This window comes from Onychostoma macrolepis, chromosome 22 (genome assembly GCF_012432095.1).
Source record: "Onychostoma macrolepis isolate SWU-2019 chromosome 22, ASM1243209v1, whole genome shotgun sequence".
In the NCBI taxonomy this organism is placed as follows: Eukaryota; Metazoa; Chordata; class Actinopteri; order Cypriniformes; family Cyprinidae; genus Onychostoma; species Onychostoma macrolepis.
Genome location: NC_081176.1, coordinates 13,825,216 through 13,846,300, shown reverse-complemented (window position 1 = coordinate 13,846,300; position 21,085 = coordinate 13,825,216). Strand labels below are relative to the sequence as shown.

The 21,085-nt window shown below is 37.9% G+C and overlaps 1 protein-coding gene and 1 long non-coding RNA gene across 4 annotated transcripts; both read right to left on the bottom strand.

Moving 5' to 3' along the window:
- Nucleotides 1-6: 6 nt before the first annotated feature.
- LOC131529920 (uncharacterized) lies at nucleotides 7-2,345 on the bottom strand. Its single transcript, XR_009268250.1, has 3 exons — nucleotides 2,119-2,345; nucleotides 1,141-1,467; nucleotides 7-947 (listed from the first exon to the last, which is right to left on the bottom strand). It is a non-coding gene; the product is annotated as an uncharacterized LOC131529920 (long non-coding RNA).
- A 2,319-nt stretch (nucleotides 2,346-4,664) lies between these two features.
- LOC131529911 (signaling lymphocytic activation molecule-like) lies at nucleotides 4,665-11,564 on the bottom strand. Of its 3 annotated transcripts, none has more exons than XM_058759911.1 (6): nucleotides 11,474-11,564; nucleotides 8,824-9,150; nucleotides 6,247-6,549; nucleotides 6,012-6,125; nucleotides 5,796-5,902; nucleotides 4,665-5,277 (listed from the first exon to the last, which is right to left on the bottom strand). In XM_058759911.1, exons 1-6 carry the CDS (start codon nucleotides 11,502-11,504, stop codon nucleotides 5,224-5,226), a joined length of 936 nt encoding a protein of 311 aa, XP_058615894.1. In that variant the 5' UTR covers nucleotides 11,505-11,564; the 3' UTR covers nucleotides 4,665-5,223. The 3 variants fall into 3 exon arrangements, with proteins under 3 accessions (XP_058615894.1, XP_058615895.1, XP_058615893.1); XM_058759912.1 differs by lacking the exon at nucleotides 11,474-11,564 and adding an exon at nucleotides 10,254-10,591; XM_058759910.1 differs by lacking the exon at nucleotides 11,474-11,564 and adding an exon at nucleotides 9,304-9,501.
- Between the last annotated feature and the right edge of the window lie 9,521 nt (nucleotides 11,565-21,085).

The window sequence follows — 21,085 nt, the reverse complement described above, 5'->3', positions numbered from 1 at the left end:
TATGTTCCTTTATTTTCGATGAGTAGTTCTTAATACAGCATAATTCATACAGTCTTTAACATGTAATATTGCCTGCATTTAAATGCATTTAACAAATATTTTTGAAGTAAAAATCAAACATTTCTGGTTATGAGTCAAAACAGATCATGAACTGAAAAACGTGCACTCTTCACTTCCTGCTTCACTTCCTGAAGGAATGTGCAACAACAGTGTATGTATACGTTCTCTATCTTCTCTAGCTGTGTAGAAATACAGACCAAATGTTTTAACCAAAAATATAAGAATTAGATCTATGTTATTTAATTTACCGCCTTAGGGGAAAACAAAAGCTTTTATATGTACAGACAACTGTATGACAAAAAAGGCACCAATACCCCCCAAAAAAGTGACCTAAATACCGGTTTCTTTATATTATTTAATCATAATGAAGAGAATACAAGTTCAGAAAAGACATCAGCTCGGTGTTGCTGAACGTTATGATCCTCTTCTGCTGAATCAACTATTTTTCTATCAAGTAAATCTGTTGCATATCCTCAACTGAAAAAAATAAAAAAATTTAAAAATACAAAATGTCACTGATGACCTTTCTGATGATAAAGAACAGTTTCTGGAGTCACTTACTGTAGAGGTGGACGAGGAGCCTGTAAAACACTATAGTAGGTATATAAAAACACATTTATGTCTGTAACATTACAGCACCTTTGTGGCCACAAAGCAAGTGGACAAATCTTAAATTCTGTAAATGTAATGAAAATAATTTTTTAAACCTCTCACATTAGGCTATTTCATTTTAGATTACATATACGAAACACTCACTGTAAACAGTGACATTAAATGTCTTTGACTCTTTTCCTCTGGGACCGGCGATATTTAGATGATAAAGTCCAGATTCTGTGGTTTTCATGTTCCTGAAGGCCAGAGATCCAGTTCCAGGGACCAGCTTCAGTCTGCATTCCCCGCCCCCCCCCCATGACAGAAACCGTAAAAGTTATCTATTATAATTTAATCGATCATTTCAGTATTTGTAGGTCATTTCAGCTGTTGTATTGTGCATTTCAATTGGATTTTGTATTGAAAACATTTCTTCATACTGAGTTCAGACTAGAATTAATTTGTGCACTTGTAACATGAATTACTCACCATACAAAGTAACATTGAATCTCTTCAGTAAGACTTTTGAACTACTGATCTGCATCTGGTAAAGTCCACTGTGTTCAGATCTGATGTTTCTGATGGTCAGAGATCCAGTTTGATTGTCCATATGCAGTTTATCTCTGAATATCCCATCATTACTGACAAATACAAAGTGTAATTGGTCCCTTTTAATAATTTCTGCTATTTGAATACTTTGTGGTTCAAATGTCCACAGAATATGATCTTCAGTCTGTACTTCAACATCAGTGTTTAAAGTGACAGAATCTCCCTCCATCACTGAAACTGTCTTTACTCCATGTGTCTCAAACACACCTGAAATGAGATTTAAAATAAATCAGTAAATAAAGCACACAGCAAATTTAACTTAGCTGAAGAAGCTTAGCAAATAAGATGTTTTGTTGTTGTTGTTGTAATAAACAGATGGCTGCAGTCCCTTTGCTTAGTGTAATTTGAAGATGAGGTTTTGACATAAAATTCCTAATTTTATATTTAACGGACAATGTTCATCTCAGTTAAAACCTCACATCATTTGACTATAACCTATTCAAAACTAGCTAACTTTTAGAAAAAAAATAAATAAATTCCCACCATTATTAAATTAAATAGACTACGCCATTTTTTTTCGTTAAGCCAAAGGACCATTTTTTACAATCTTTCTTTTTATTTATTTTTTCTTTTTGGAAAGTTGTGGAATCGAAATTGGGGACTTTTTCTTTTGCTGCTGTAGCTAATAAGAAAGCGAGAATAATATTTTCTTTCGCCTCTTATATGTAACCTAGCCTATTGCTTTTAAAAGCGAAAGCTGTTTTTTAGTGTGGATTGCGGAAGAAGGATTGTTTAAACTTGTTACTTCTAACTAAAAAAGAAAAAGAAAAAAAAAAGAAGCAGATTCGGAATACATAAATGTAATTTAAACGATCATATGCATATGGTCTAAACCGCATTTCATGAAATCCGATTTACCACTAGTGAACAGAACGCACAGGTAGATGAAAACAGTGTCTGAAATCATATTCCTCGAAATATGTCTGAACAATCCCTGATAAAGTCCGCATAATACAGTGAATTAAGTCTGCTTTAAATGGAAAAGAGCATAAGCTGAAGATTTTATGAAAAGATATGTAAACTAATTAATTACAATGTTTTAGATATGCTCGCGCTCTGTAGGAGGAAGTCAACACTATCGTCAGGTGCTTTTCCACTCTTCCAGGTTTTTTTTTTTTTTGTTTTTGTTTTTGGTCCATGGTGCAATCTAACGTTGCCATCTATTGGACTGTTGAGCAGTTGTGATTTAGTTATTGTTTCTTGTCTATCCCTCACTTTATTACTCCATCGCTATAAGTGCATCCAGTTTCAAAATCAGAGAAGTTGGGGTTCTGGGGATACAATTTAAATATTTCTTATTTTAATTCATGCCCTCATCAACTGTTTGTTTCCAGGATCGTGAAAAAACAAAAAACAAACAAACAAAAAATTATATAGACTATGAGAGAGTTACCTAGTTGGTAAATATAGGACAAAACACATGGGTTAACCTGACCCAGCAGTGGGTTGCTTATTTAACCAACATAATGGGTTGATTTCACCCATTCATTTCTACAGTAACAAACCTAATAGGTTTTAACCTCATAAATTAATTAGTACTTACAAATTAACTTTATCTTTGTAAAATGAGAGTTATACATCATCTGAAAGCTGAATAAATAAACTTTCCATTGATGTATGGTTTGTTAGGATCGGACAATATTTGGCCGAGATACAACTATTAGAAAATCTGGAATCTGAGGATGCAAAAAAATCTAAATATTGAGAAAATCGCCTTTAAAGTTGTCCAAATGAAGTCCTTAGCAATGCATATTACTAATCAAAAATTAAGTTTTGATACATTTATGGTAAGAAATTTACAAAATATCTTCATGGAACAAGATCTTTACTTAATATGCTAATGATTTTTGGCATAAAAGAAAGATGGATAATTTTGACCCATACAATGTATTTTTGGCTATTGCTACAAACATACCCCAGCGACTTAAGACTGGTTTTGTGGTCCAGGGTCACAAATAGGGATGCAGCGATTTACCGGTTTTACGATTAACCGCGCTTTAAAACGTCACGGTTAATTAATCGTAAAGGCTCTGCTACACCGAGTGTTTCTGTTGTATGGAATGGAACTGTTGAAACATGAGCAAAACGAAAACAAAGTTACACTAGCGGTGCACCAGCTTAAAATGCCGTGCTTATCAGAGACACGGAGGCTACTAGATTAACTATGACAGAGGAACCAAACAGCGATCCTTTATTTCCACCACAGAAATGACTGAATTCGATAGTGTGGGGCCATTTTAAATTTGGGTACATCAATATTGCCGTAAAATCGCTGTTAAAGAGTGAATACATAAGGGATAATGCACAGCTAGCCAACCTGTTCTGGATGTGCAATAAACGATTTTAATGCACGACGTGAAGGCAAGGACCACCTGACGCGACGTTCGTTAGCTCGAACATTCTGCCGCTTTAGAGATGAAATAGTGCAGTGAGAGAGCGCGAGCGCGTGTGTGAAGCGCGCGCAGTCAGCGGAGGCTCGCGAAGCAGAGCCAGGCGCAGTATAAACGAGGCTTTAGCCTACCTGCATCTGCGTCACTACAAACAATGAAGATTTGAGTTTAGTTATTTAAACAGTCATTTTACCCCCTCTTTGCTGATTAATATAATGTAGCGATCCAGTCTCTATAAGCTATTTTATTAATGAAAGTCGCTGGGCAGCGTTGACAACACGTTTCTGTCCTCCTAAATGTTTGTGGGCAGCTCGATCTCGATCTCACAAACCAAAATAATAGACATGATTTTCTCAGGCCTTATGTAAAATCAGATGAATAAAGATTATTAAAATGAATAAGTATTGATGACAGTTGATTACAATAATAGTTTAGTTTATTCCCCTCATTACTAACAGTGTCCTCTGTGGGATAAATAAAGTTAATATTAGTCATATATTAATAATACTTCATTAATATTGTGATTTATCATCCCTGTTATAGTATTATTCATAAGTCAATTTATTTTTCACCATCTTTCCGAGTTCTGTACCTCAGGTCCAAAAGAAATGTAGAAAGAATGAAATGAAAACACCAAATACATTTGTTATTTTCAAAACGGAAATACTGACATGGGTGTTTACAGAGCAGAGGTCACCTTTTTTAATTCCAATAGGAGAGATTGACTTTTATTTTTTTTTTTTTTTTTTTTTTTTAGTATTATTATTTTGTGCTGTATTATTGGTTACTGTGTTATTTCTGTTTCAAAAGGCAGCAATAAATAACACTTTAATATCTAAAGAGTGTTTATGTGATTTTATGTTGTGAAATGAATAAATGCATAATAATCGTAATAATCGTGAAACCGTGATTATTCCTCAGACTATAATCGTACCAACAAAATCTATAATCGTTGCATCCCTAGTCACAAATAATAAGACTTTGTAAAATACATGACACAACCACTAGATATGCTCCTTTATTTTCGATGAGTAGTTCTTAATACAGCATAATTCATACAGTCTTTAACATGTAATATTGCCTGCATTTAAATGCATTTAACAAATATTTTTGAAGTAAAAATCAAACATTTCTGGTTGAGTCAAAACAGATCATGAACTGAAAAACGTGCACTCTTCACTTCCTGCTTCACTTCCTGAAGGAATGTGCAACAACAGTGTATGTATACGTTCTCTATCTTCTCTAGCTGTGTAGAAATACAGACCAAATGTTTTAACCAAAAATATAAGAATTAGATCTATGTTATTTAATTTACCACCTTAGGGGAAAACAAAAGCTTTTATATGTACAGACAACTGTATGACAAAAAAGGCACCATTGAAAAGATTCCAGCATTAGAGCTCATTAATGCAAATGTATCTTTGTCCGATAGAGGTATATTTTCACATTTCAGTTGAAAATCAGTCAAATATCAAATTCATTCCATTGAGTTCTTCTGTCTTCCTCTTTTGTATTAGAATGACTGGTTAGAAGACAAATCCAGACATATAAATGCCGCAGTGAGAAAGTTTGATCAGTGTGGCCTGACAATGCTTGAGTATACTGCTTCCTCCGTCCCGTTAGCTTTCTGAAAGACAGCACAGAATTACTTCACTAAACAAAAGATTTCGATAAGTTAAAGTCGTTAATTTCACCATGACATTAAATACTAATTGTGTGTCATTGTGGTGTTTATAGACTGCAGAGAGAAAGAGACCTCCGGGCCCATTATTGGTCTGATCAAAAAATTAAAGTTTAATTACAGACCGCCTAAATGCTCCTAACATCATGCACAGAATATCGTCTATATTTCGACAGGTTTAAGTGATCATTATTTTATAGAAAGAGATATTTTCCATGTAAGAAGACTTCATTCTGTTCCTCACACAAAGCCAAAGCTATCGACTTCAGACGACTTGGAATATCACACAGTCATCTGGACTATATATGTTTTGTCATTTTGCTGCTCGACAGCCCCATCCTCAGTAATACTGAAAAACGTGACCTGGATAATCTTTAAAAATGTCATCTTTTATGTTTCACAGAATAAAGTAAGTCATGTGAGTTGTGGACATGCTGATAAATGGTGTTTCATGAAAATCTTACCTTTATTTGTTCATTTTGTCTAAAAAATCCTGTTTCGGCATATTGTACCTCTTCATCTTCTGTCTGGACTGTTTCTGCTGTATTCACACACGGTTCAAAACCATTTCCTGAAGTTTTAGAGTTAGGATAGGGTTCATTTCTCAATTACTAATATCCATTTTAATGCAAATGTACTAATACTTTATTCTTGTTATAGGAACAGAATATAAGGCTTACTTTTTTGTGCCGCTCTTTTGCGTTTCCTGCAGAGAAAGTACATCACACTCACGAGTACAACCAGAGCTACAGCAGACATACATGCAGCAAGGACTTTATTTACATGAAACGATTCTAAAATGGAAAGAAAGCAGTTAACTTTGGCTTCACATCAACAGTGCATTTACAGACCCAGAAACAATATTCTTTCTATATACTTGATGAAACACAGAAATTCAGTTTACTGTTGAATTACCTGGACATGTGTGACAAAGTTGATCGGTGTCCAGATGTTTGGTCTGGTTGTTGATGGGATTGTTGAGCACACAGCTGTAGGTGTTGTTCTCCTGATATTCCACCTCCAGAGGAAGAGAGAGACTGATGCTGAGATCAGACACACTGATGCTGGACAATAAACTGTTTCCTTTGAACCAGGAGAGAGTCACATGACCCACATTCAACACTGAACACAGCAGTGAACAATTCTGGTTTGTTGATCTTTCAGATGATGAAGAACACTGTGAAGAGTCTCTAGTGATGACAGGAACAGGCAGACGAGCTAGAAATATAAAATATTATTTCAGGAACAATGCATTATTGACATCTAAACAATTAAGACATCTTTAAATACAAAGTTATTTCATGAAACTCTGGATGGTGCAAGCTAATAGGTCCTTAGCTCAGTCCAGTGCTATCTCACGACCAATTCGTACGTATTTTATGAGGTGGCTAATTTGTACGACCTCACTTGTACGATTTTGTATGATTTGTCTAGACCTCAGGGACGGGTAGGTTTAGGGGCGGGGTTAGGTGTAGGTCATATGTACAAATTCACATGAATTGGGAAACTTGTAAAATACATCTGATTCAGCAAAAAATTTGCAAAATAAGCCACCTTGTAAAATATGTACGAATTGCCATGAGATCCAAAGAGCTCAACATTCAAACATTTAACATACTTCTTTTTGATATACGTGACTGTATAAAGGAGGGACTTTTGTGTTTTTCTTGCCTTTCCCTCTTTCCCTCCCTTTGATTGGACTTTGAGATATTGAGTATGTGTCTGTTGTTGTTTTTTATTTTTATTTTTTTATTTTATTTATTTTTTATTTTTTATTTTGGATGTTATGTATACAAAAATAAATAAAAATGTTGATAACAAAAAAAAAAACATTTAACATACTAATTAAGCAATCGTAATCAAAAAAGTTTTAAACTGAACGTCATGTTTAACAGTCTTGCATTTGATGACTGTTTGTTATAATGAGAGGATTCACAGCTTCCAAAATTTAGGACTGAACAAAACTCTGTGTTTTGACCGGTGAGTGGATTCTGACTAACTGAAACGCCTCTGATTGGCCATTGTGTTCCAGAAATCAACAGATATGTCTATAGGGCCTCCCTGCTGAAAAAAAAAACAACCTAAAACCAGCATCCAGCCTGGTCTTAGCTGGTCAGCAGGCTGGTTTTAGAGGGGTTTTGGCAACTTCCTTAGCTGGTCAGGCTGGGAGACCAGCTAAAACCAGCTAAAACCAATCTAATCTCAAACCACTTCAGGGGGTTTGTCTGGGATGCATTCCAGCTAGAACTGGACAAGTATAAATGCATCTTACTGTTGAAACCACATAAGTAAACTTTACTCTTCCCAAAATATTAAAATAATAAATGTATGCACTGTAAAAAATGCAACTGCACATTTTCCAGTTTACGAAACCTTTTGAGTCTCATATACTAAAAAATGCTATTTTCTTGAACCTACATAAAAACCCTTGTCAGACCAACAAAATTACCCCAACTTGTCAAACACAGTTGTCTGAACAAAGAACGTCATGTTGTTGAAATGTTGAGGCTTTGTGAGTTCCCAGCATGCATTGCAGCATGAATAAATTATGCAGTTACTGTTGTAGGATCGTTGTTTTGCTGTCATTTAAACTTATTTGTTGTTGTTTTATCATTATTGTTAGTTATTTGTTGTACTGTGATGTAAAGGGCTTGTCTTTTTAACATTTGTTGATTGCCACCGTTCTTGAGGTTAGTGTGACTAGTTTTGAGGCCTAGAGTATGTTCGACCACTTTTGCCTGTTTTCTGGATATCTTAGTTTGTAAACAAGTAAAAAAAAGTTCACAGAACATAATTTGAGACATATTGGAAAAGCATTACAAGTCTTTTTAACTAACAAAACTGTGTTAGCTGAAAAAAAAAAAAAAGACATGTGACTTGGGTTGAGTGAACAACTTGGTCCAAAGTTGAGTAAACTCAAAAAAGCTGTGCAGCCAATTGCCTTGAAATTTTAAGTTAAGTCAACTTTTCATTTTTTTTACAGTGTGAGAGCGTGTTAAAGGCTATATGACATGTTATAGTCAGATATGACAGCACTAATGGAACATGCATTGCTGTGGATAAGTAGTTGATTATCTTGTCAGCAAATAACCGACAAGTAAACTGCCGCGAATGAAACTGTTCATGCAGTTTCTTGTTTTCTTACACTTGGCAGCATGCATGTATTGGCTTGTATTGCATTTCTTTTGGCTCCTGCTTTATTGGGGGATGTATTGTCTGTGGATGTATTGGTAGTAGCAAGTCTGGGTTTGCCTCAGCAGCAGCATATTCTATTCTGCTAATACCAAACACATTAACATTGCCATGTATATTACCATGCTAATCTCTCTGAGAGTCATGACAGAAATATTCTTGTCAATACAAGCAAAATGAACAATGTGTTTAAATTTTAAATACTATTTTAAAATAATTTCTGTTTTCAACTTTGACTTCTGGTGGTGAACTGAAAATATAACAAACAGTCTGGATTAGCAAGTGAATCAATTTACTCACCATAGACAGTAACACTGAAATTCTTGTATGCAGTTTCCCTCGTGCTATAGATGGCTATTCTATAAAGTCCAGTGTGTTCAGATCTGATGTTTCTGATGGTCAGAGATCCAGTTTGACTGTCCACCTGGAGTCTGTCTCCAAATTTCACATTACTGTTAAACATATTAATGACCTGCTTAGTGATTTGAGCTATACGAGTGTTTTGAGGTTCAAACGTCCAAAGTATCAGATCATCTCTCTGTACTTTAACATCATTGTTTAGAGTGACAGTTTCTCCCTCCATCACTGATAATGACTTCACTTCATCTGTATCACTGCCAAATGCACCTGGAGAAAACAGACAGTCTCAGTGAGTAAATAAAAATCTGTTTCAGATCAAACAGGAAAGTGATCTGGGAAGATATAAAATCATCTTAACAAGTCAAAAAAGACCATACTATTACCAAAATATATTTCATAAAAAGGATATAAAACACATACCACTCAAGATCAAGAGACCCAGACAGGATAAAGTTGCTGTGTTAATCATTTTCCATTTATCAAAGGCTCTTTGATTTTTATAACTTCCAAATGGCACAATTCAATGATCATCTACTCCACTTATGGTCAAATATGATCATAGAAGGATTAAAAGCGTTTACAAGTGAAGGACAATCCAGATGTGAAGATGGGTTAGAACTCTCTCTCTCTTTCTCTTTATTTCTCTCTCTCTCTTCCTCTTTCTCCTTCCCCCTCAATTCCTGTTCTGTTTTTCACAGTTTAAATATATCATAGCTTTCATCTTAAAAGCAATCTAGCTGTTCTTTAATTGGCCAGAATTTTGCAAGTAACTTCAATTAATTACACTGTTAGTCATGTCAAATGCTGCTGATAGATTTGTGATACATCACCATGTTTTGAAAACTACTACATTATCGTGTAACCTCAGAATGAACATAAGCACAAGGACAAAATTAAATACAGGGCCCTGGATTTACAAAACAAGAAGAAAAAACGGTAGAGCAAAACGTGCTTGCATAGGATTTCTATTGGGGTTACACTTCAGCATATAAAGTCAAAGTCATAACAACAATCTCTTTTTGAGATTAAAATAAGTCTAAATTGTCTGTAAGTCTAAAGGTTCATCTTTTAATTCTGCATGAAAGATGACTACTAAGCTCTTTTAGCTTAATTCTGCAAAACATTTTCACATTTGTTTCCAGTGAAGTGTAAAGGGTTTCACATGACCATAAAAAGCCTTTCACCCACTTGCTGCGGCCACACAGACACAAAAACACACATGCGCACACACGCACACACACACACACACACACACATGGTGAGTTGGCCCCCTAAAATAATTAAAGCGTGAAACATAATGTTTTTTCTTTTTTTTAAAAAAGAGGCCTTTTGCACAACAATGCAAAGTGAAACAAAGCATTAATACATACCAATATTTGTGATAAGCATGCCAATGATATTTCCATTCTAGATACTGCTAGTTAATGCTGCAGTGACAATGCGGAAAGACCTGTTTAGCCTGTGAGATATGAGTATTTTGCATCTTTGGCTGATGGTAGGAGGTTTCATTTACACAGAGGTGGATAGAGTACCCGAAAACTGTACTCAAGTAAAAGTAAAAGTACTTGAAGAAATATTTACTCAAGTAAAAGTAAAAGTAATAGTCTGAATAGTTACTTGAGTAAGAGTAAAAAAGTATCGGATAAAAAAACTACTCAAGTAGTTAGTTACTAGTTACTTTGGATATACTGAATATAGTCTATTTTTATTTAGATATTTAGATACATTGTTTTATATACACACACTGCTGTTCAAAATACTTTTTAAAAATTTTTTTATTTAATGTAATTTATTTCAGTGATGCAAATCAAAATTTTTATCAGCCTGATTTATTATCAATGCTGTTTTGTTTTTTTAATAGCTTTCTATTCATAAAAGAATCCTGAACAAACTGTCACAGGTTCCAAAAAATATTAAGCACCAAAACTGTTCCCTGTTGAAAAAACCAGCATATGCTGATATGGTATGTTTTGAAGCATGGGATGCTGGTTTGAGCACCAGCTCAAGACCAGCACATGACCAGCACATGACCAGCACAAACCAGCATTCCAGCTTCAAAAAATACCATACCAGCATATGCTGGTTTTTTTTTTCTTTTCTTTCCTCAACAACACTGGTAATAAATCAGTATATTAGAATGATTTCTGAAGGATAATATTACTCTGAAAACTGGAGTAACAGCTGATACAAATTCTGATTTGCATCACGGAGTTAAATTAAATGATATTTTAAAGTTTAATTATGTATTAGAAATGTATATAACCTCTGACACAGAGAAGAGTGAAAACTCTACAGAACATCTGAACATAACGAAACAAATGCACATTGACGGATCTTCTTCCGTCTGTTCTGCAAAATGTAAACAAATGTAGCCTTTATTTCTGCAAGCCTAAATATTGTGAAAATATCAATATTAATTGTGTCATGGCAAGGCATTCCTCCTGGAACTAACGCGGGTTTGGCGGGTGTTTATTTCATACTCTGTGACAGCTTATTTAATGAATAAATTATACAATGCATTTAATGTGTAAGGTACATGTACAACAAACTGGTAATGTCATGGTATCGTGTACTGTAATCGGATCTATACCTGTGGAACCGACAGCACACGCGGTGCTCATCTAATAAAGATCAGATCTTCATAGCTAGCAATAGCCTTTGCAGATTTGCTTTCAGCTGACTGTAGATCCAAAGCCACGTCTTCAGCGCTCTTGATGTTACAACTCTGAGTGAGAACCGCTTCAGACGACTCAGCGCGTGCGGCAGGGAACTGAACGAATCATTCAAACTGATTCGCGAACCGATTCACTGGTCTGCCAACTGATTTGATCAAGCCTTCGAACAGAATTGACTCAAAAGAATGAATCATTCGCGAACGGGCATCGCTCATTGCCCAGAAAAAAAAAAAGTAGACGGCGCGCTTGGAATAAATTTAAGGATTTTTAATGCATTAAGATAAAGTAACGAGAGGAGCGTCGCCCACAGTAACGAAGTAAAAGTACCGTTTTTTCCACTAAAAATGTACTTGAGTAAGAGTAAAAGTACCCATTTTTAAATATACTCTAAAAGTATTAGTTACACAAAAAATGTACTCGAGTAAATGTAACGAAGTAAATGTAACTCGTTACTACCCACCTCTGCATTTACAGAGGTTACTGTGAAAGTTTATTCGCTTAAGCAGCCTGGCTAATCCAGTACATAAACAATGTTTTTTAACTTTTACACTTTTAGAGATAAACTGTTAATGTTGCATACAAACAAAGTTCTAAACTTCACATGAAAATCCACACGGGGAGAAGCCGACATCTGAGCAGTGTGGGAAAATGGTATTTTGTTGGTGAATAGATTGAAGTGGTTAATTGTTACAAATATCTGGGTATGTGGTTTACCCCAAAATTGTCATGGTGGAAAACCTGACAACTTTTAGCAAGCCAAGGCAAGAAAGCAATGCTTTCCATGCTAAGGTTTGTTTGTAAACATAAAATCAGCTGCAATCAATCCTTGTGTTTGTTTGTTCGCGTGGTTACACCTATACTTTATTATGGATCTGAGATATGGGGTTTTGAACCAGTGGAGTGTATTGAAAATGTTCAGGTATCTTTTTGTAAAAAACTCTTCTTTATCAGTACAAGTGTGAGCAATGTAGCTGTCTTGGGTGATTTGGGTAGATTTGCATTTTCCACTTATATGAAAAGATGTATTGGATAAAACGAGTGTCTATGTCTAATCATCATTATCCAAGAAAATGTTATAATGTGCTTTTTCAATTTGAAGTAGGTAGAAAAACATGGGTTACTTGTATTAGAGTTCTGCTGTACTTTTTTGGTTTTTCTAGTGCCTGGGAGGCTCAAAGTGAAGGTGATATAAGAACATTTACAGCTATTCTTAACCAACGACTGAAAGAAAAAGCACATGAGGCATGGTATACTGTACATCAGTTTTGGAAAATAATAAGTTAAATATATATTCACAATGCAAGTCGTCTTTGATACAAGAGAGCTACATTGCGTCTGTGTATAACATGCAACTGGTACGATCATTGTTCCTTTTTAGATGTTCAAGTCATCGTCTTGCTATAGAAACAGGCAGATGGAGTAATACACCAATGGCAGAGAGAATCTGTAGTTATTGTAAGTTAACATCAAATATTTCTGTGATAGAAGATGAAAAGCATTTTTTGTATGATTGCTCCTTGTATGAGGATTTGCGTAAGAAATACTTCGGTGATCTTGTTCTTGTTGGTGATGTTTGTATTGATGTGTCAGGTCTTTGTGATTCGGGGTATGCATGGAGATTGGCATTGTATATATATCATGGAATGAACAAAAGATGATCTGCCATGTCATTATGATTTTGTGGAACTATGGGCCGAGAGACCATGTATTCCTGGAATAAATTTGAAACTGAAACTGAGACTTTTCTGGGTTTAAGCTTTGGATGAATGCATGTCAATAATCAGTACTATAAAATCCATGCCTTGTTTTAATTTATTGTTTTATTAATAAAAGAATCTGAGCACGTCGACAATCATATAGAATTAATATGCAAGATTGTTTAATGTGAATTAATATTGAAATAATATGTAAGCCAATGATTAATGAATGTTAGTCAGTCAGCCAGTAAAACGAAATGGAATGGAATTAATTTTTATTAAGAGAAGCCACAGAAAAGTCACAGTATTGTGAAGGATCTTATGTGACTTCACTACACTCTCAGAAATAAAGGTACAAAAGCTGTCACTGGGGCGGTACCTTTTCAAAAGGTACACTTTTGTACCTATTAGGTTCTAATATGTACACTTTAAGTACTAATATGTACCTTTAAGGTACCAAGTTGGACTCTTTAGGTACAGACATGTACCTTTTGAAAAGGTACCGCCCCAGCGACAGCTTTTGTACCTTTATTTCTGAGAGTGTACTCTCTCTCTCCAGCGAGCACCGCCGAGCGGACCGAGTGAGGTGAGTTCACGGTGTTTCATCAATAATAACAAAATAATAACAGAATTTTGACGGGATTATGTTACAGTACGTGTAGTCTGTGGGGAATTATTGGGGATTGATATCTCTTACGAAAATGAACCATGGTTTTATTGTAATAAAAGCGTAGTAACCATGTTTTTAGGACTCTTTCTATATGTCTCTGTTAACAGAGAAGTCAGTAGTAGCTGTTTTCACCTGATTCATTAAGCTGATGTCCTCAGATGACCTATGAACTACATCATAGTTCATCACTTTTGATATCTACAAAATACAAATGTCTTAACATTATTCCATGCAGTCTGATGAAACCATGGTTCATGTAAAAAAAAAAAAAAAAAAAAAGGCTAAAAATCAATGAACAAAAACAAATGAAGTTAAATGAAGTTGATCTCTGTTGGACTGTTATTTGTTGCTTATCTGTACATTTATTCCTGTGTTTTCTATTACGATTCTTTTTTTTTTTTCTATAGTTCTTCGTCAGTATGCCCACATTGCAGATAATAATAAAAAAAGTGTATTTAATTAAAAACAATTTAAGTGAAATTTAAAATTAGGTAGACTCAGGTACAACATATAAATACGTAGAATATGAGTTTGTTTCAAAAGCATTCAGCGACTTCACATTTTGACAGATAAACACAAAAGGCAAAATGCTTAAAATGTGTGAATTAATGCAACCATCAGTTTAATAACTAATTTATTATTTATTTTATTATTTTTAATACACAGCAATTCACCTTCACTGGTGCGCCACCTACTGGAATTCACCAATAAATGCGGGAATATTCACATCACTCTACAAGTGAAGAGGGCAGAGTTTGTGAAAGAACATTGAGAACATGAGCGATCCAGAACCCTGCAGAATGGAGCATGAAGATTCTGAAGAACAAAGAGGTTGGTGTTTATTCATGACTCTAATTTAGATTATAAAATTTAAAGGAGCTCAATAGATTTGGTGGTTGTATTTAGAAAAATCATAAGAACTGTGAAATAGCATAATAGCAAGTTGAAGTAGCAAATAACATACTGATCACTTTCCATAAGCTGGGTACAAGCAATGGACAAGAGGTCAATAAAAGATTGTTTGAGAAATGTTTAAGAAACATCATAATATTTACCAACATTGGACTAAGTATTATCTGAGCAGTTTTATTTTATATATGTTTCAAAATGTTTGCAACCTATTTATTGAATTTACATATTTTACACCCACACTTTTGTAATTTTGTTATTTTTTTTTGTAATAAACATGAACAACACAAATGGAAGAATTGGTAGATATTCGGCTCATATGAAATTAACAAAAAGGCTCATTTATAGTTAATTAAACTTGTATTTCTCTAATTATAGATGTTATTGGTGTTACTGAAGCCACATTTTTCTTACAGTAACTTTGGTAACAGGATTGATAAGTGCAGTCAACACTACAGTTTGTGTAAACAATGGACTGAGATTTGGGGTTTTTGAGTTTTTTAAATGTTTGAAATTAAAGCTTTTTTTTTTCTTTCATCTTAGACCTGTTAAAAGAGAACAAGGAAAGTGAAGAAATGAGTGAAGCAGAAGAAAAAAAACACGTCAAATCCAGAAAAAAAATCTTTGAGTCACTCACACACTGAAATAATTTTGAACTGCAAAGAAGAGCAGAAAAAAACTTCTTCCACTTGTCCACAGTGTGGAAAGTTTCCCATACCAAAAAAAAGTCTTCAATTTAACATGAGCGCTCATAGTAGAGAGAAGCTGCATGCATGTGATCAGTGCAAGAAGGTTTTTGCACGAAAAGGAGCCCTTAAGCAACACATGAAAATCCACGCTGAAAAGATGTACACATGTGATCAGTGCGGGAAGGGATTTGCACTAAAAGAAAACCTCAAGAAACACACAGAAATCCATGCTGAAGAAAAGCTGTACTCATGTGATCAGTGCGGGAAGAGTTTTGCACAAAAAGGAAACCTCAAGGGTCACATGAGAATCCAAACTGGAGTGAAACCATACACATGCGGTCAGTGCGGGAAGACTTAGGCTCATGCAGGTGCTTTTAAAACACATCTGAATTCTCATTTTGGAGAAAGACCATATAACTGTGATCAGTGTGGTAAAAACTTTCTTGGGGCAGATTACCTGAAGAAACACCTGAAAGTTCATTCTTTGGAGAAGCCTCACCTGTGTTCTTTGTGTGGAAAGAGTTTTAGTCAGCTGAGTAGCTTTTCATGAGTTCACACTTACATATAATAAACTGAGTAAAGGTTATGCGTATTTGGCGTGCTGTCCAGGGAGAGGGCTCCGAGCTCGGTACTTACCCCCGAGCCCAGGGTACTCCCCCTGTACGGGGAGAGGGGTCCGAGCTCTGCATTTAGCCCGGACCCAGAGCGTTCCCCCCAAAGATGCAATAAGCACGGGACAGCAGCCAAAGAGGTGTGTTGATACCCCCCAAAATCGGCAGAGCTTAATGTTGGTGGGGTGCTGGACGTCGCTTGGAGTAACGGCACTGCGGTGGCCTTTAGAGAAGAGAGTTTAGCTACTGTGGGAACGGACACTGCTGCGGCATCTGAAAAACAAAGGAAAGTGGCTTCTACGGAAGCGGGCACTGCTGCAACATCTGAAAAGAGAATGTGGCTTCTGCAGAAGCGGACACTGCTGCAACATCTGAAAAGAGAATGTGGCTTCTGCGGAAGCGGGTACTGCTGCGGAATCTGAAAAGAGAATGTGGCTTCTATTGAGATGGGCACTGCTACGGCATCTGAAAAGAGAACGTGGCTTCTGCGGAAGCGGGCACTGCTGCAACATCTGAAAAGAGAATGTGGCTTCTGCGGAAGCGGGCACTGCTGCGACAGTGGAAAATAGAAATGAGTGGGCAGTAGAGATACAGGCTCCTGCGGGAGCAGGCATTGCTGCGGAAGTGGGAAATAGAGATGAGTGGGCAGTAGAGATAGGGGCTCCTGCGGGAGCAGGCACTGCTGCGGCAGTGGGAAATAGAGATGAGTGGGCAGTAGAGATACAGGCTCCTGCGGGAGCAGGCACTGCTGCGGCAGTGGGAAATAGAGATGAGTGGGCAGTAGAGATACGGGCTCCTGCGGGAGCAGGCACTGCTGCGGCAGTGGAAAATAGAGATGAGTGGGCAGTAGAGATACAGGCTCCTGCGGGAGCAGGCACTGCTGCGGCAGTGGGAAGTAGAGATGAGTGGGAAGTAGAGGTAGAAGGTCGTGCGGGAGTGAGCACTTCTGTGGGATCTGAAAAGAGAATGAGGCTTCTACTGAGACGGCACTGCTACGGCATCTGAAAGAGAATGTATCTTCTGCGGAAGTGGGCACTGCTGCAGCAGAGGAAAGTAGAGATACAGGCTCCTGCGGGAGCGGGCACTGCTGCGGCAGAGGGAAGTAGAGATACGGGCTCCTGCGGGAGCAGGTACTGCTGCGGCAGTGAGAAGTAGAGATGAGTGGGAAGTAGAGATACAGGCTCCTGCGGAAGCGGGCACTGCAGCGGCAGTATGAAATGAGCAGGGCACTGTTACGGCCTCTGAAAAGAGGAGGAGGCTTCTGTGGAAGCGTGCTCTGCTATGGCAGTAGGGAAATACAGATGCAAGCTCCTGCAGGAGCAGTTACTGCTACGGTACCTGAAAAGAGGAGGAGGCTTCTGTGGAAATGGTCACAACTGCGGGAGCCGTCACTGCGGAGGCATCTGAAAAGAGGAGGCTTCTGGGGGAGCGGTCGCTGCTAAAGCATCTAAAAAGAGAAGGCGGCTTCTGCGGAATCGAGTACTGCTGCGGCAAAGAGAAGAATCAGATAAGTCTCCTGCAGGAGCGGGGTGTTGCTGGGATGGTTGGAGTGGAGTGATCCACTATGGGTGGATTTCGTGGTGTTAGAGAGGATGGCTATGGTGGGTCCGAGGTTCGAGTGGACAGGGATGGACTGGCGTTGAAAGGGTCTGCTGATGAGGGTTCGGTGAGATTCTTTGATATGGATGGGTCTTCGCCACTAGCGGAGGCAGCCTCACGCTAGCGTCTGCTAAGGAAGCTGGAGGTCACTGAAAAGGAAAAGGGGGTTATTAGTGGTGGCAGGAAAAGACAAAGATATGTGGGCCTGTGTTGCCAGCGGAGGGGGCCACGCGCTTGCTTCGGCTGCTGTAGCTCACTCATGGGAAGGGAGTGGGGTTTGTGACATCCTGGAGAGCCTGTGGTCTGTACCACTAGCGGAGGCAGCCTCACGCTAGCGTCTGCTATGGGAGCTGGAGGCAACTGAAAAGGAAAGGGGTTAGGAGTAACAGGAGAAAAAGACAAAAGACATGTGAGGGCCTGTGTTGCAAGCGGAGGCAGCTTTGCGCTTGCTTCAGCTGCATGACACGGGGGTTTGTGGCATTTGGAGAGAAAGGCTGTAGAGCAGTATGCACTTCATATATGAATTAAGTTGCAGGTTGCATTTGCTCAATAATGTTTATTTAAGCCTTAACTTTTTCGTTTGTACTCATGATTGTTAATCATTACTGTTGGTCCACTGAGATAAATTTTTTAATTCCTGGTTAAGATCAACAGTGGAAGAGAAGATTCACTGTTGATTATCTGACTTATCCATTTATCAAAATGGAATGAGTGAATTAAATACGGGTAAAATGCTGGTGAAAATAAGAGTAATTTCAGTGTGTATTCTCAGCACTTGCGTCGTGGTTACGTAATGACATTAACATCCGATGATGTCGCGACGTCATTTAACAACAAAACAAGAAATGACAAATCCTTTAGCGATTTTTACCTTGGACATTGTTTGGCAAGACTGGTGACCTGTGCCGCTAGCGGAGGCAGCCTCGCGCTTGCGTCTAGAAACGGTAGTTAGAGGCCCGGCTGCATGCGGCGCTGCGGCCGGAAGAGCCGCGGTGAAGGCTGAGCCGAAGCAGGAAGCGAGTGAGGCTTTGCTGCGGTAAGAACTGGGCGCGGCCCAGGCTTGTTGAAGGCCTGTTTCTGCGACCCGACGCTCGCGGAGAGCCGGGTTTTGTGCGGGACAATGATGGTGTCAAGCGAGACGAGTTCGGGGCTTGCTCAAGCTATTAGTCGCCTTGGTGGCTGGAGTGCATTTAGGAGTGAGGTTGGCTGATTTGTGGGGTGACGAATAGATCGTACAAACCCGTTTGTTTGTTCTCTGCGAGAATGGAGCGTCGGAATTCATCAGCGTTTGCCTCTGGATTAAATACTCACCACTTCCGATTGGAGGAATTTATTGGCGCAGCCGAATGATACGAGGATGCTGGGGAAGATGGAAGTTAGGCAGTGGAGGCGAGGTTAAACCTCGGTGTCGGGGGATTCTTGTGGCTGGTCGAGCAGAGCGGCGGCCGCGATGGAGCCTGGGGCTCGACGGCGTTGACTGGCGGAGGAGGAGTGATCCTGGGGCCGGCAGATTTGCTGCAGAGGATCCGAAAATCTTGAGTATAGGTCACGTTGTTTGGATGGGAAAAAAAATTGGGTCTGTGATATAATGGCAAAGGAGCGAACCGAATGCTGAAAGACTAGAACTGATGGAGGTAAGACTGCTTTGATTATTTATAGGGGTTCTCTGTCGAGCTGATTGGATAGATGGTGTGATTGCTGATGATGAATTGGCTGCGTTAATTATCTGCGCGTGCTCCTCCCGAAATTTGTTAATAAAACATCACATAATTACACCAGGGAAGACACAGCGGTGTGAAGAATCATATGTGCTTTGATTGTGGGAAAACCTTTTTTTAAAATATGGAATTGATAAGGCACCAGAGAACTCACACTGGAGAAAAACCTTACAAGTGTTCATTCTGCGACAAGAGATTCACTCAGTCAGGAGCCATGAGAACACATGAGAAGATCCACACTGGACAGAACCCATACACCTGTGATCAGTGCAGGAAGAGTTTTAACCAAAATATGCACCTTAATGATCACATGAATATCCACACTGGAGAGAAGCCATACTCATGTGATCAGTGTGAGAAGAGTTTCAAACATGTAAGCACTTTTAAATCGCATCTGTATTCTCATTCTGGAGAAAGAAAGTTTTGCTGTGGTCAGTGCGGTAAGAACTTCTTTGGGGCAGATAAGCTGAAACAGCACCTGAAAGTTCATTCAAAGGAGAAGCCTTACACATGTTCTTCATGTGGCCAGAGTTTTATATGGCTGGGTGGATTTAAAAGACACCAAAAATCACACAGTGGTGTGAAGAATTAGATGTGCATTGTGTGTGAGAAGACTTTTGCTACAGCTGATAAATTGAAACGTCACCTGAAAGTTCACACTGGCGAAAAACCTCACAAGTGTTCACACTGTGACAAAAGATTCAGTGAGTCAGGACAAGTGAAATTACACGAGAGGGTCCACACTGGAGAGAAGCCGTATCACTGCCATCCATGTGGGAGAAGTTTCAGTCAGTTATCTACTCTACGCACTCATACGAAAAACAGTTGTCCAAAGTCACAGTAAGTATTTCATCTTCAAGGGTGACAATGCATCCTCTTCAAACTTGATGGCGCAATGTGAACGAATGTCTGAGTTTATAGCATAATTGCAGCAATGTGTACCTGGACATAATGTCGGTTGATTAGTTTCTATTATTGGATCGCTATACTGAGTAATCCCACCTTCTGTGAAAACTCGTTACGCTCCGCATAACTAAATGTTAAACATCAGATATGGTCATGTCACATGTGGTTGGGACATGATGTGAGATTTAGATAAACTCAAAAATGGAAATTACAGTAAAACAGAGCAAAATCATTAAGTTTTGAAATAAATGAATATCAAAGGCAATTTAAGAAAGTTAATGTGTCTTACTGTGGCTTTGACAAATCTGATTGTCCATGTTATGTAGCATGACATGATCTAAAATGTTTAATATTTGTCTTGCATAATTAATTGTTGGAAACTATTTTGTTTTTGCCAGAACAACCACAAAAACACGGTTCAGACTGAAAGGAGGCAACGTTGAGGAGAAGACAAAGAACAAAGAGGCTGGTGTTTATAATTTCTTATTACTGATGCTGAAGGTCATTATGTTGATGCTCCAGGTGAACGCTAGATTTAGTGGCTGAAGAACATCGCCGGAGTGAGGCACATTGTCTACAAACTTGATCAATATTAAACTTTTGCAAATAATTTTCTGTTAAAATATTTATCACATCCCTTACAGAAAAAAAAGCCTTTTCTGTAAGGGATGCATTTAAAAAAATTGTCAATGATAAAATTCCAAATGAAATGATTGTGTAATTTTTCT